At 45.1% G+C, this 16,564-nt stretch overlaps 1 protein-coding gene across 2 annotated transcripts in view; it reads left to right on the top strand.

Annotated features, from left to right (window-relative positions):
* ANKH (ANKH inorganic pyrophosphate transport regulator) overlaps positions 1 to 16,564 on the top strand; it is a 141,850-nt gene that overhangs the window by 88,503 nt on the left and 36,783 nt on the right. For both annotated transcript variants that reach the window (XM_077353333.1, XM_077353334.1), the window contains 2 exons: positions 5,070 to 5,240; positions 6,815 to 6,949. In XM_077353333.1, the coding sequence (XP_077209448.1) occupies positions 5,070 to 5,240; positions 6,815 to 6,949 (306 nt within the window). The remainder of the gene's footprint in view (positions 1 to 5,069; positions 5,241 to 6,814; positions 6,950 to 16,564) is intronic.

The raw sequence follows: 16,564 nt of genomic DNA, 5'->3' as shown, positions 1-16,564 counted from the left end.
TCCATTTTCCCTTTCTTGAAGATGGGGACAACCTTTGCCCACCTCCAACCGTCTGGCACCTCACCTGTTCTCCAAGAAGTGTCAAAAATAATGGACAGAGGTTCAGAGATGACATCTGCAACTTCTTTTAGTACTCCTGGACGCAATTCATCTGGCCCAGAAGACTTTGTTTCATTTAAAGAACTAGGTTTTTGTGGACTGCCCCCACAGTGATCCTTGGCCACCATTCCTGTCCTCCCGTTGAGATACATTTTTGCCACACTGAGCACTATTTCCCTCACAAGAGAAGACTGAGGAGAGCCCTCTATTCATCATCATCATCATCATCATCATCATCTATTATAATTTCTCTTTCTTGCCCTCGCCGTGGTCCTACATAGTCCCTACTCTTTTTCTTACTTTAAATATAACTAAAGAAGCCTTTTTTTGCTATGTTTTCCCTACAATTATTGGTTATCTGTTTATACTCATCCTTGGTAATAAGGGCTTCCATTTCCTAAATGACTTTTGTTTTGGCTTTTGAACCTCCTTGCAAGGGGAGGCAAGCAGTTATCAATACAATTCTCCTGCCGAAACCAGACCCGTTCCCAACGGGAGGGGGTCACTCCTCGCCCAGGTGCCATCCCAGGCTTCCTGCCAAGGTGCCAGAGCTAGCACGGCCTTGGTCAGGCCGGCGCCCCAGGCTTCAGATAAGGGACACTGGCAACAATGTATCAGCAGGGAGAACATGCAGTGTGAAAGCAGAGGGGGGATCAAAGGAAGGGGGGGATCAAAGAGATACTACAGAGCCATAAGCCTTCTGGTAACGTGGGAAAGGCAGCAAGAGCACAGCACACAAAGATGGAGTCTCTCAGGTTCGGTGGAATCAAACCTGGCAGAGAGCAGGAGACTGATCCTGACAGGGAGGAAACTATTTATGTCCATCTGTAAGGCTTATGTAATCTTGCTGTTGTTGCATCAGCAAGTGTCTGTGGAGTGCCCCCCTAACTCCTCCCCACCAGCCCTTACTGCTTTATTTAGTCCACGGCGCCCGTGGTGCTGCAGGAGGTTTAAAGATGATTCTATGATTCAAAAAGATGTGTTTGTGTAGGGGAGGGAAAGGGGGGGAAGAGGGGGAAGACACCATTTCAAGTCTACCAGCTGCAAACTAAAATACAATTGTACAACACTGATACATATTAAAATGCCAGCATCCAGTCCATCTCCTTATTCAGGCCATGTGTAAAAGAGTTCAGCTGGGATATCCATAAGAGTTCTCTTTTCCTCAAAAGTCTGGATGATATCTCTGCTGATGTAGACACCTGTTTGACGGCCCAGAATAGCAGCTGCGTCTCTGTGTGTCCAGCTTCCACAAAGTGCATCTGATGTTGCTCCTATGTTCACATAACCGTTTTTTTAGGGTCCTAGATATACAACCCACATTTCGTCTTCCGCAGGGACATTCAATCATATATATGACATAATTGCTTGAACAATTTATAAATTGTCTTATGTGGAACGTTCTATAACCAGCCTGATTCTGGAATGTGTTTCTCTTGCATGCCAGAGCACATACCGAACAGTGGCCGCAGGGGGAACAGCCTTGAGCAATACCCTTTCCATCTATTGTAGTAGTTACTGTTTTGTTATTGTTGTTAATTTTACCTTTAACATGTCCCAAATATTTTTTGATCTCCTGTATGAAAATAAAAAAAAATCAAAATGGCTGTCTGGGGAAGGTTTACAAATAGCTAAGGAGAGAAGGGAAGTGAAAGGCAAGGGAGAAAGAGAAAGATATGCCCAACTGAATGCAGAATTCCAGATAATAGGTAGAAGAGATAAGAATGCCTTCTTAAATGAACACTGCAAACAAATAGAACAAAACAATAGAATGGGGAGGACCAGAGATCTTTTCAAGAAAATTGGAGATATGAAGAGAACGTTTCATGCAAAGATGGGTATGATAAGGGACCAAAATGGTAGGGACCTCACAGAAGCAGAAGAGATTTTAAAAAGGTGGCAAAATTATACAGAAGAACTATAAATAGAGCGAGCTTAACATCCCTGATGACCACAATGGGGTAGTTACTGACCTGGAGCCAGACATCCTGGAATGTGAAGTCAAATGGGCCTTAGGAAGTCTGAGCAACAATAAAGCGAGTGGTGGTGACAGCATTCCAGTTGAACTATTCAAAATCTTAAAAGATAATGCAGTAAAAGTGCTACACTCAATGTGCCAGCAAATTTGGAAAACTCAACAATGGCCACAGGATTGGAAAAGGTCAGTTTACATTCCAATGCCAAAGAATGTTCAAACTACCGCACCATCGCACCCATTTCTCATACTAGCAAACCTATGCTCAAAATCCTACAAGCTAGGTTCCAGCAATATGTGGACCGAGAATTTTCAGAAGTACAGGCAGGATTTTGAAGAGGCAGAAGAACTAGAGATCAAATTGCCAACATACGCTGGATCATGGAGAAAGCTAGGGAGTTCCAGAAGAACGTCTACTTCTGCTTCGTTGACTATGCTAAAGCCTTTGATTGTGTAAAGGTAAAGGTAAAGGTATCCCCTGTGCAAGCACCGAGTCATGTCTGACCCTTGGGGTGACGCCCTCTAGCGTTTTCATGGCAGACTCAATACGGGGTGGTTTGCCAGTGCCTTCCCCAGTCATGACCGTTTACCCCCCAGCAAGCTGGGTACTCATTTTACCGACCTCGGAAGGATGGAAGGCTGAGTCGACCTTGAGCCGGCTGCTGGGATTGAACTCCCAGCCTTATGGGCAAAGCTTTCAGATGGCTGCCTTACCACTCTGCGCCACAAGAGGCTCTTTGATTGTGTGGAGCACAAGTTCTTAAAGAGATGGGAATACCAGAGCATCTTATTTGTCTCTTGAGAAACCTATATGCAGGTCAAGAAGCAACAGTGAGAACCGGGCATGGAATCACTGATTGTTTCAAAATTGAGAAAGGAGTTCGTCAAGACTGTATACTGTCGCCTTGCTTATTTAACTTGTATGCGGAGCACATCATGAGAAAGGCAGGATTAGAGGAGTCACAAATTGGGATCAAGATTGGAGGGAGAAATATCAACAACCTCAGATATGCAGATGATACCACTCTAATGGCAGAAAGTGAAGAGGAACTAAAGAGCCTGTTGATGCGGGTGAAGGAGGAGAGTGCAAAAGTTGGCTTGAAACTCAACATCAAGAAAACAAAGATCATGGCATCCAGCCCTCTCAATTCCTGGGAAATAGATGGGGAAGAAATGGAGATAGTGACAGATTTTATTTTCCTGGGCTCCAAGATCACTGCGGATGGGGACTGCAGGAAAGAAATTAAAAGATGCTTGCTCCTGGGGAGGAAAGCTATGGCAAATCTAGACAGCATCCTAGAAAGCAGAGACATCGCCCTGCCAACAAAAGTGCGTCTTGTCAAGGCTATGGTCTTCCCAGTTGCAATGTATGGCTGTGAAAGTTGGACCATAAGGAAGGCCGAGCATCAAAGAATTGAGGCTTTTGAACTCTGGTGCTGGAGAAGACCCTTGCGAGTCCCTTGGAAACAAACTGGTCAGTCCTAGAGGAGATCAGCCCGGACTGCTCCTTAGGAGGCCAGATCCTGAAGATGAAACTCAAATACTTTGGCCACCTCATGAGAAGGAAGGACTCCCTGGAGAAGAGCCTAATGCTGGGAGCGATCGAGGGCAAAAGAAGAAGGGGACGACAGAGAATGAGGTGGCTGGATGGAGTCACTGAAGCAGTAGGTGCAAACTTAAATGGACTCCGGGGAATGGTAGAGGACAGGAAGGCCTGGAGGATCATCGTCCAGGGGGTCGCGATGGGTCGGACACGACTTCACACCTAACAACAACAATGAAAATAAAGGTGGAGCTCTACATCTAGGAATGGTTGATAAAAGATGCCAACCTGTTAAAGTTGTGTTGTGTTCCTTTTTTGGCTTTGGTTTTGCATCATCAGTTCTTGCCATCACACCAGGGCAGAGTCTGCACTTCCTTTCTTTATTCCATTGTCAATCCTGTTGAATTCAGATCGCTTTGAACTCTGATCTTCCTCTTCCCTCCCCCTCCCCATTGAAACAGGAAAGTCTTCTGCATGTGATTAAGGTAGTTCAGAAGGTGGGGGGGAGCCAAGCCTCTTTCTTTCTGTTCTTGAAGGGGGGGAGAGGAGCCGAGCAGGGAGCCTCTTTCTTTTCTTGGAGGGGGGGGGGAGAAGATGGAAAAAGGCAGAGGAGGGAAGAAAAATCCAGGACCGACAAAAGTTGAGAGATATTAGGGGCTTCTCCTTTAAGGCAAGTTTGTCACATGACCAGGTGTGGCCTATCAGAGGTTGGTTTCCCAATCTGGATATTGAGCATTAAGAGCACTCTAAAATATAGCACAATAAAGGTATGGTCACTCCGTATCAATCCTTCTTGCTGCAGAAGGAAAATTTAAATCGCCCCAAATCCAAATGGAAATCGCATTCTGTGTAGAGGGCTGGGACTGAATCGACCTTGGGTTGGAATAAAAGCTCCATGCAGTTTACACCCAGGTTCTGAATTTACGTCTTGCTTCCCCTTTGGATCTAGTTTAAAGCCCTCTTCGCCAGGTGTGCAAGGGTTCTCCCCAAAATACCTTTTCCATCCCTTGTGAGGTGCACATCATCTCCTGATAGTAGCCCCTCACATTGACACCTTTGACCATGATCCAGAAATCCAAACCTTTCCCGACAACACCAGTGACTTAGCTAGTCATTGACTCTTCCTAAGCCATGGTCACTTACAGGAAGGACTGATGAAAACACAACCTGTGCTCCCAGGTCCTTTACGTTTTTCTCCAGACCCACAAAGTCTTTCTTAATACATTCCATGCTGTGCTGGGCAGTATCATTTGTTCCTACATGGATGAGAAAACTGCAGGTTGGACCAGAAGAGTTGGTGGTGTTCTCTTAATGATTAAACAGCCAGCAGCACCTCTGAAGAGCAACAAAAGTGCACCTCATGGTCTGAATTAGCATCTAAAGTGTACATCCTGTTTTGCGTACTCTGTTCGTGTTCTCAGTGGTTTAGTCTTCTTTTTCTTCTTTCCGCAGGTTGTCTTTGTTGCCATTTTGCTGCACAGTCACTTGGAATGCAGAGAGCCTCTCCTCATTCCCATCTTGTCCTTATACATGGGAGCACTTGTCCGATGTACCACCTTATGCTTGGGTTACTACAGAAACATTCATGACATTATTCCTGACAGCAGCGGTCCGGAGATGGGGGTAGGTCTTGGGGCATTAATAGTTCTAACAATATGTTGGCAGGGTTTAAATATGCAAAGAGGGGCAAGGAACAAGGATCAAAGAGAATAGCATGGCTTTATCATGAACAGAAACAACTTTGTGAATAGAGGAGGAGAGAGAAGATTTTCACAGTCTTATTGGGCCTTCCTTCTGATTGTGCTGGAGACAAGCAGGGAGGAAGTGTCCAACTGAGCCTGAAAAATATCAGAATGCTCTTATTCTAACTATGCTAAATACGCAACTCCTCCAATGCCCCCTGCAGGATATTCTTTGTAACCCTTTGAATCATATACTCTGCAGACTTTGCATATTCCAAAACTATATGATGATTTCACCTTGCAAACAAGTACACAAAATTACTAATCTGTTACAGAGAGAGAGAGAGAGAATAGGGAACTCTTTCCACTTTCAATGGCTTTCCTCCCTGGTCACCTAGAACAAGCATCCCCGCCCATCTAGACCCATTGGGAAAGAATTGTCACACAGAGAGAAGATAACATCAAACTCAAAAGATATCAACTTTTTTCCTTCATGCAACGATGCAAATAAGGCCAGTAATTCTCAGGCCCCCAATAAGTTCCAAGTCCTTATCTAGAACAATATTTTTAAGATAACTCAAAAGAGGTACCTTAGATACTTGCAGCAGGAGTAGTATTCTTTTGTAACCACCGGCAACCAGGTAAGGGACTGCTTATAGGACTGCAATAGATTGGTCTCTCTAACATTACAATCCTGTATATCCATTATTTGGCAGAAAGACCCACTGATTTCAGCATAATCTATTTGCCAAATAGGTCCCCACTTTCTGCCCCCTTCCCATCCACCCCTAGGATCAAGCCCCTTGCATCCTATTTTCATTCGTGCTCACTTTTGTGCAAAGAGAAGCCAGTGTGGTGTCAGGGTCTGGGAGAGCCAGGTTCAAATCCCCACATTCTGCCCTGCAAGCTTGGGGTGGGGGCCTTGGGGGTCAGCCACACCCTCTTTGCCCAGCTGCCTCACAAGGTTCTTATGCGGAGATAAAATGGAAAATGTCATAAGCTCCTTTGGGTCTCCATATAAACAAATGCAACTGTAATATTTCTAAGTGAGTTGCAGCAGAATTGTACCTGACAGCCCCCACCCCCCCACCCCGGGTCTTCTCTGCTGAACCTGTCCCATGGTAAGGCCTGGGGGTTCAAGTTCTAAGCCCAGCCCTGCAGGCAGAGTGAAGAGGCCAAGGAAGGTTCAGAAGACCTTGTTCTATAAATGTCTGGCAGCACAAGAAACTCACCGTTGCTGCTATTGCCTATGCTTGACAGCTAGAACTTGAGTCTTGTGGGGTCAGTGCCCAGGGCAGTAATTTTCCCGCAGCAGGCGTGTCGCCAGGAGTCCTTTGCTTCCTTTGGCCATGGCTCTGTGCAGGGGGAGGGGGTGGGGCTGAGCATGTTCTTTCTTCTTGCTCAAGTGCTCGTATTATATTTTAGTAAGAAAGCTTTTCCGTTCAACTTTGGTGATTGGGGGGGGGTCTGCTCTGGTGCTCCCATCACAGACTGTCCCTCCATTCTGCCCTTCAGGGAGATGCAACGATACGGAAGATGCTGAGCTTCTGGTGGCCTCTGGCCTTAATTCTGGCCACACAGAGAATCAGCCGGCCCATCGTCAACCTCTTTGTCTCTCGGGATCTGGGGGGCAGCACAGCAGCCACGGAGGTAGGCCTCTCCAGCCGGCACGGCAGAGGTGGGAAAGCAAATGGGCAGAAGGCAGCTGCTTGGATCTCTTTCCTCTTCTCGAGAAATGCTGTTCAGCTCGCCATCTCAAGCTTATGCAGGGAATCAAAAAAGTGGCAGAATGAAATTGTCTCAGAACCCGCCCTTCATTCCTGCCCAATTTCTCGTAGCCATGTCATGACTGAGGGCCAAACTAGAAAGTACACAGAGGCACAGAATTTTCCATATCTGTGTGTGAGTGTGTGTGTGTGTGTGGGGGGGGGGGCTCAAAACTGACCAACATTATGCCCAGCACTGTTTCTAGGGGGCCCTTGAGCCTCAGGGGCAAGGTTTTGAAAGGCCAATGGTGGGAGAAGGAGGGAGAAATATAATATTTTGTAATTGGGCATTAGGGCCCGTGACCCACGTATTTACAAGGTCACATATCTAAAAGGGCCCCTCCAGACTGGACTTCTGTAACTCACTCTACACGAACCTTCCCTTGTTCTTATTCTGGAAATTCGACCTGGTGCAAAACACAGCTGCTAGTGCACCCTGGAGGGCTCACATACATCCCATGCTCAGGCAGCTGCGTTGGCTCCCAGCGGAGTACTGGATTAGGTTCAAGTTGCTGGTTTTGACCTTTAAGGCCATTCTTGGTCCAGGCTCAGTGGACCTGAGGGACCATCTCTCCAAATATGCCCCCCAAAGACCATTTTGATCTGCCAGTTCTAGCAGGCTGGTGGGCCTGGTCCAAGAGAAGTTTGCCAGGCCTCAACCAGGGTCTTTTCGATCCTGGACGCCGTCTTGTGGAACGAGCTCCCAGAAGAGGTGCAGACCCTGTCAGAGCTCTGTTAGTTCCACAGGGCCTGCCAGATGGAGCTCTTCCGCTAGGCCACAAGAAACATCTAGGACCCCCCCCACCACCACCACCACCACTCTTGATCAGGCCTGGAGAGTAAAAGGATGCCAACTGCTGCTCTTGATAGTTTTTAAGTAATTTATATTTATTGTTTTTATTGTACTCTTGGTTTCAAATTGCGTGCTGCCCCAAGACAGCTGTGCCTGTAAATCTAATACAATCCAATAAAATCAATAAAATCTCTCTCTGGGTCTGCTCCCATGAAGCAGTGGCAGTGACACGCTCACACAATGCATGCCTTTATTGGCATAAAGCAGATTAGCAAAATAAACAGAGATAATCAGGATACATCAATCAATTTAAGTTTAAAAACTGAAGACAAAAATCCAGCCATAAAAAAAGTGACATTGGCATCCTTATCACTCAATAAAAATGGGCAGATCAGGTCTTTTGAATGGTTTCTCCATTTCGATATAAAAGGTATAATATGCCTTTGCTGGACAATAAACAAGGGACAATCCAGTAAGATATGCTGCAGGGTGTCAGGAGTGTTTAATTCACAGGGACATAGTCTATTTTCAAAAGGAATCTTGGAAAATCTCCCTTGTAGTACTTTGGATGGAAAGGCGTTGAGCCGAACAAGCAAAAACGCTCTGCGATAAAGGGGATTTGCCAAGTTATAGAAATAAGCCGACATTTTCCCATGCTTCACTTGGAGACCAAGAGCACGGGGAGAGCAAGTTGCCGGAAGAATAGGATGGACTTTTTGGAATTCCTGATCAAGGAGCCTTTGTTTAATTTGGCGCATAATGGAAGATTCATTCAGAGATAAGATGTAATCGTAGTCAATGCCAATTCGTTGGAGTGTAGTCAGGATGGTAGAGAACCATTTAAATTTGAAAGAGTCTCTCAATAAACAGGCCAATCTGATCGAACCCTAAAATGCAATTTTAGCCAATATTTCAAGGTAGAAATCTAGGCCTTAGTTTCGAGAAGATTATGGCCAATTTCGAGACGTAAAAAGGAGTAAGGGACACAATTTGGAGTTCCCAAAATCTGCCGGAAAAAGGCAGACTGTAACCTTTGTTAAAAGGTGAGATCCACAGAGGGATACTGTATAAAATTTGGGGGAGAATTTTTGAGTCAAACACATGACAGGCAGCTGGGACAAACTGATTACCTTTAAGGAAGAAAAACCGGTTTAGATGGGTAGTGGAACAGTTAGCCTGCAAAATAATCCTATTTCTATGTTTGGTCCAGTGCAAATTATGTTGGAAGGATTGAACCTTCCGAAATATTTCCTAAATATTTGAACTATTTGACCTGTTCAATTTGGTGACCACCAATACGCCAGTTTAAGGGGGACCACTTCTGTGCAAAGACCATCACTTTGGGTTTTTTGAAGTTAATCGATAGGTCATTGAGTTGGCAATATTCATAAAAAGTGTTCAGATATCTTTTCAGACGAATTCTGGAACAGGAAAGCAAGACGGTGTCATTAGCATATAGAAGGATTGGCAGTTTATCTAGTTTGGGGGAATGACCATTTTTGAGTCTTAGGGTTTTTGGAAGGTCATGTAAAAAAGGTTCAATAAATGAGGAGCAAGGAGGACGCAGCCTTGTTTAACTCCTCTCAGGATGGGGATTTGGGTGGTTAGATGACCCTTTTCAGTAAATTTGACCTGACAGGTATTGTTGGAATGGAGGTTCTTTAGGAGTAGTAATAGGTGCGAATCAATATTAAGGTATTGCAATTTTCTCCATAGTAAACACCTGGAAATAGAATCAAATGAACCCTTGAGATCAACAAAAGCTGCATAGAGTTTCCTCTTACCTGTATGAAGATATTTGTCAGCAAGACAATAAAAGGTTAAGCAGTGGTCTAAAGTAGAACCATTTTTAGTAAAGCCAATTTGTTCTGGACCTATTAGGTCATTTGAAATCACCCAATCTAGTAGCTTAAGTTCTAGATGTTTGGCATACATTATACTGGCGATAGATAGAAGGCTATTAGGACGGTAATTTTCTGGAGATCTAGAGCCTCCTTTTTTGTTAAATAGGCACAATGACTGAGTTAAACCAGGATTCAGGGAATATTCCCGATTGGTCGATAGCTGTAAAAAGGACAGCCAGAAGTTGTTTCCACCAGTTAGAGTATAGATTAAATAGCTCAGCTGGTAGTCCATCGGGGCCTGGAGATTTGCCAAGTTTTAGTTCTTGGATAAGGTTTTCAATTGCATCCAAACTAACAGGCGGCCACCTAGGAAGAGAGTCAGCAGAGGGGAGACTGAGATTGGGGAGGCAGCAAAGAGTGTAGAAAAATGATTACACCATGTTTGGAAAGGGAGAGAAGATTTAAATGACCCGTTTAAATAAGAGTGCTTCTTAGTGTTTGTTAAAGAGTCGTAATGTCTTTTTTGGAGTGTGTAGTTTTCTAACAAAGTGAGGTCTTTGGACAGACGAGCTCCATGGAATGACTTCCTCAGAGCAACCTTTTCTCTGAGGCAATCGTTATCAAACCAAGAGGAAGGTTGAGTTGGAGTGGATCTAAGGGGGAGGGCCTTAGATCTGCAGGCCGAGGCAATTTGGTTAAATGTTTTTAGAATCTCAGAAGGGGAGCCAGTTCTAGTAATATCCTTTCTTAGTTTAATCATCTGAGCAGAATTAAGGAAGAGGGTGGGTTCAGTGCCGACTTTAGGAGCCTCTTGTGGCGCAGAGTGGTAAGGCAGCCATCTGAAAGCTCTGCCCATGAGGCTGGGAGTTCGATCCCAGCAGCCGGCTCAAGGTGGACTCAGCCTTCCATCCTTCCGAGGTCGGTAAAATGAGTGCCCAGCTTGCTGGGGGGTAAACGGTAATGACTGGGGAAGGCACTGGCAAACCACCCCGTATTGAGTCTGCCATGAAAACGCTGGAGGGCGTCACCCCGAGGGTCAGACATGACTCGGTGCTTGCACCGGGGATACCTTTACCTTTACCTTTTAGAATCTCAGAAGGGGAGCCAGTTCTAGTAATATCCTTTCTTAGTTTAATCATCTGAGCAGAATTAAGGAAGAGGGTGGGTTCAGTGCCGACTTTAGGTGACCATCTAATGCATAGCGTTTTCAAGGGGAGAAACTTGAGCTTGGTCTGAAGTAATGCTATAAAGGGTTTGGAATGAGAGTTGGAGAGGTAGATGGTCACTTTCGGTGTGTGAGTCTATTGACAGAGAATAAACTGATGCAAAAAAATTGAAAGAACATAAGCTATAGTCAAGTACACTCCTACCACAGGTTGTACAAAAAGTTAAGTCCTTTGAACCAGGGAATTGATCGAGGCCATTTAAAACAAGCAGATTGTACGCCAAACAGTATTCGATCAGTTTGAGACCTATTCCGTGGATGACTGGTCGAAGGAAAATTGAAAATGTATATGATCTTCAGTGTCAATCCCCAGGGACGAGGCTAGGTCTAAGTTAGAAGTGCCTATGCAAGCAGTTTGGTGTAGTGGTTTGGTGTAGTGGTTAGGAGCTAGTTTGGTGTAGTGGTCAGGAGTGCGGACTTCTTTTTTTTTAAAGATTTTTATTTTTATTTTCCAGGATTAAAGATAATGAAATACAGGCAATCTACATTGTTAGTAAAGAAGAAAAAAGGTTATGCTCTTCATTTGATACATTTAGTTCCCCGTTTCAATCCCCTTTTAAAATAATTAAAGATAATACAATGCAAGTAATCTACATTATTGATACAGAAAGAAAAGGATTATGCTCTTCGTTTGATACACTTGATACCCCGTTTCAATCCCCTTTTAGGTAAATCAGATAAGGGCCCCATTGTTCTTGAAAACCCTCTTCTCTTCATTTAAGATTATAAGACTCCACATGGCTACAATATTATGGACTTTTACCCAAAGCTTATAAACTTTTTCACGTTTCCACCACATTTAAAAAGAAAAGTCTACTTTGTTACCATCGTTTCTACATTTGTTTGCATAGTTTTTAACAATTTTAGCAATCATAAACAATTTATACTTAGCGTGGTCTTAGAGCCATCTACATTTCCACTAGGGAAAAGAGAAAAGGAAAAAATAAAAGCCTACTTAGTTGTACGGAAAGAAAAAGGAATATATATATATATATATATATATATATATATATATATATATATATATATATATATGTACATACATACATACATACATACATACATACATACATACATATATATATATATATATATATATATATAGGTTGTTAAGCTATATAGGTATACATTATTGATACCAAAAATGATTAGTTACATTTACACCTCCTCAGTTAGGTGCCTCCTTTTAGTTATACTTTAAGTTTGAGCTAAGAGTCACTACAGAGATATGTTAAATAATTCAAATTCAGCTAACATAGGAAATCTAAGATCCCACACTTACGTGGTAGTATAAACCCATTCCATTAAGTGTCTCCTTTTAATTAAGCTTTAATTTTGGGCTGGTAGACACTACGAAGTTAGATTTGATAATACAAATTCAGCTTACTTAGAAGATCTTAGACCCCAGATTAACTTCTTAACTAGTTATATTGCCTATATGGCTACGGAAAAAAGGAAAAAGGAGGAAAAGAATTTCAACCACTGTGTCTGAAAACTGAAGGCACTAGGAAAAGAAGACCCGCATGAGATGGAATGATGTAATCAAGGAAGCCATGGCCCTCAGTCCACAAGACCTAAGCAAGGCTGCCATTGATAGGACATTTTGGAGGCCATTAGAGAGCCAGTTTGGAGAGAGAGCCAGTTTGGTGTAGTGGTTAGGAGTGCGGACTTCTAATCTGGCATGCTAGGTTTGATTCTGCACTCCCCCACATGCAGCCAGCTGGGTGACCTTGGGCTCGCCATGGCACTGATAAAACTGTTCTGACCGAGCAGTGATATTAGGGCTCTCTCAGCCTCACCCACCTCACAGGGTGTCTGTTGTGGGGAGAGGAAAGGGAAGGCGACTGTAAGCCGCTTAGAGCCTCTTTCAGGTAGAGAAAAGCGGCATATAAGAACTAACTCTTCTTCTTCTTCAAGTCTCCCATGACAACTAAGTGGGCCGTAGGAAATTGACCTTGGGTTGTTAGAGTGAATTCTGAAGGTTTGGACCAGTTATCATTCAATTCACTCTCAGTTGTAATTGGGGGTAAATATGTGTTAATCAGGATGATATGGTAGTCTGCAGAAAGCGATAGCAAGATACCTATAGCAAACAGGGGACAAGATCCTAAAAATGAACGATTGAATCCTGAGTTGGCTTTAACAAGACATGCTACCCGAGCTGTACAATGTCCTTTGTGATAAACTCTGGTTGCAGGAAAATAATAAACAATGAAATCTTTGAAGTAGGGAGTATCAACCAACCAGGGATTCTGGTTTCTCGGCATGAAATCAGGGTTATTGTGGGTAGACATGAGTTTCCTGCATTGTGCAGAATGTTGGATTAGATGACCTTGGAGGTTTCTTCATGATACCATGAGTACTGTAAGTCTTTTGAGACAGGCGTGAACCATTTCAAGGGCTTGAAAATTGTTTAGCTTTTAGCACCTGGGTGTATAATTGAACATCTGATTTTGCTTCGTATTTTGTGGATTTTTTCTTTGGCCGTTTTTGCACCCCAAGTCCTCTTTTGGGGAAAGCGGGCTAGAAAATGTTCTAAATGAAGAAGTGGAGCTGTGTCTGAGGCTCACTGGACACAAACCTTTGGGGCAGACGTTCTCCTTGTGCTTTTTCGCAAGCCGTAGCTGGAGCCCAAATCTCCATTTCAGTCCCTGGCCTGTTTGATTTCCATGCTGCATGTGGCTCTTTTCCATGGAGCTGGCTCTATTTTCGCAGGTAAGACCCACATGGTATGTTCCATGTGGTTTGTGCATGTATTCCTGCAGATTTGGAACAAACCACACAGAAGCAGTTCCAAAGAATTCAGGGTGTGCTTATGAAGGAAACTGAGATTTTACCAGCTGTTTCCCACAAGCTTTTCCCAGCCTGTTCCTAAGTACCAGAATCAGTCAGGAATGTGGAGTTCCTAAGAACTAAAATCAGAGGACCATAAAATTGGAAGGGGCCATTTAGTTTAATCCCCTGTTCAATGCAGGATCAACCTGAAGCATCCATGATAAGTATCTGTCCAGCTGCTGCTTGAAGACCGCCAGTGAGGGGGAGCTCCCCTCCTCCATAGGCAGCCCATTCCCCTGACTCTGACTGGGAAAATTATTTATTTATTTATTTATTTACATTTATATACCACCCTCCCACGAAGGCTCAGGGCGGTTTACATTAAAACTAGTCAACGATACATGAAACAGTCTTCGTTAAAACATACAGTAATTAATAACAGTGGTTGTAACCATATAACAGAATGTAACAGTATAACAATATAATAAAATAATATAACGATGGAACAGTGCAATACCACAACAGGTCCAGAGCGCTCTGGTGGAGTTCTGGGAGGAAGGGGGGGAGGGGGGGAGCGGGGGCCCTTCATTCGCTGTTGGTTGTGCCTGGTCTCAATCAAATGCCTGGCGGAGGAGCTCCTTTTTGCAGGCCCTGCGGAACTGTTTAAGCTCCGTCAGGGCCCTGATCTCCTCCGGGAGCTCGTTCCACCAGGTGGGGGCCAGGACAGGGAATGCTATGGCCCTGGTCGAGACCAGGCGGACTTCTTTAGGGCCAGGGACCATTAGCCGGTTGGTGGCGGTGGAGCGCAGAGCTCTTTTAGGGGCATAGGCAGGGAGGCGGTCCCTCAGGTACACTGGGCCCTGACCGCGAATGGCCTTGAAGGTAATTACCAGAACCTTTAGTCTGATCCGGAATTCAACTGGCAACCCCTGCAGTTGGTGGAGAATGGGCCGAATGTGAGACCTCCAAGTTGTTGCTGTGAGGATCCTGGCCGCTGCGTTTTGGACCAGCTGTAGTTTCCGGGTCAAGGCTAAGGGCAGGCCTGCGTAGAGCGAGTTACAGAAGTCCAGTCTAGAGGTGACCGTCGCATGGATCACTGTGGCTAGGTGTTCCGGGGCCAGGTAGGGCGCTAGTAGTTTGGCTTGGCGGAGATGGTAAAATGCCAGCCGCGCTACCTTTGTGATCTGGGCTTCCATTGTAAGGGAAGTATCCAGAATTACGCCTAGGTTCCTGGCAGAGTGCGTTGGTGAGAGCTGTACTCCATCCAGGGCAGGCAGGCACGCTTCCTCACATGGACCCTTCCTACCCAGCCACAGGACCTCCGTCTTTGAAGGATTGAGCTTCAGACGACTCTGCTTCAGCCATCTCGTCACTGCTTCCAGGCAGCTGGCTAATGCTTCTGGGGGGGAGTCGGGGCAGCCATCCATCAGGAGGAAGAGCTGGGTGTCATCGGCATATTGATGACAACCCAGCCCAAACCTCCGTACCAGTTGTGCGAGAGGGCGCATAAAGATATTGAATAGAATAGGAGAGAGGACCGCTCCTTGTGGGACTCCACAAGTAAGTTGACGACAGTCTGATGTTTTGTCTCCAATTGCAACCCTCTGTCCACGATCCCGGAGGAAGGAGATCAGCCATTGGAGGGCTGTCTCTCGTATTCCGGCATCGGTGAGGCGGCGAGCTAGAAGCTCATGATCGACTGTGTCGAACGCTGCTGAGAGGTCTAGTAATATCAGCAGTGCCGATCCGCCTTGGTCCATCCGTCAGGGCGACTAGCGCTGTCTCTACCCCATGGCCAGGCCGGAAGCCTGACTGGGATGGGTCTAGGACCGAAGCTTCTTCCAGGTACTCTGTTAGTTGGTTTGCGACAGCCCTTTCAATCATCTTCCCCAGAAACGCTAAATGCGAGACGGGTCGATAGTTGTTGGGCTCTCGCGGGTCTAAGGATGTTTTTTTCAGCAGTGGGCGTACCACAGCCTCTTTCAGTCCCTCCGGGAATTCTCCCGTTGGGAGAGAGAGATTGATTATCTCCTGGAGGGGGCCCTTTATCCTTATGTCCGCTGTTCTTAGGAGCCAGGATGGGCAAGGGTCTAGTGGGCATGTGGTTGGCCTCGCTGTTGCTAGTATCCTGTCCACCTCGGTCAGCGTGAGTCGTCTGAAGTTACTCAAGGTATTCTCCAAAGACGGCCAAGGGGCCTCTAGTTCACTTTCTGTATCTAAGGTTGGAGGGAGGTCGTGGTGGAGTGTCGAGATTTTATCCGCAAAATGACTCGCGAATGATATCTAGCCAGTATCATTCTCCACATGGCTTAAAGCCTTACTGCAGGTCCTCTCCTTTCAATTATATGCCAATAAAGGATGATGATGATGGTGACAACGCTTCAGCATGTCCAATCATCAGAAAGGCCACTGCTGAGAGTGAGCTAAGATTTGCCCGGGAAGCCAATTGTAATAAGAAATCTTTTTTCAGTTATGTGAGGAGCAAACGTAAAGTAAAGGAGGCAATAGGCCCACTGTTGGGTGCAGATGGACAAACTCTAATGGAGGATGCAGAGAAAGCAGAAAGGCTTAGTGCCTATTTCACATCTGTTTTTTCCCACAGGTCAAAGTGTTTAGGCACATCTAGAGATGGCAGTAGGGCCTCTTGTGGTGCAGAGTGGTAAGGCACCAGATATGCAGTCTGAAAGCTCTCTCCATGAGGCTGGGAGTTCAATCGCAGCAGCCGTCTCAAGGATGACTCAGCATTCCATCCTTCCGTCGGTAAAATTAGTACCCGTCGGTAAAATTAGAAATCTTCGTCCCTGTAGGACACCATTTTGAAGATAAGTACTCCGCCGTGAAAAGGGCTTCCAAAATGTCACT

The sequence above is a fragment of the Paroedura picta genome, chromosome 9 (assembly GCF_049243985.1).
Source record: "Paroedura picta isolate Pp20150507F chromosome 9, Ppicta_v3.0, whole genome shotgun sequence".
Lineage (NCBI taxonomy): Eukaryota > Metazoa > Chordata > Lepidosauria > Squamata > Gekkonidae > Paroedura > Paroedura picta.
This window is presented reverse-complemented; position numbering and strand designations above follow the sequence as displayed.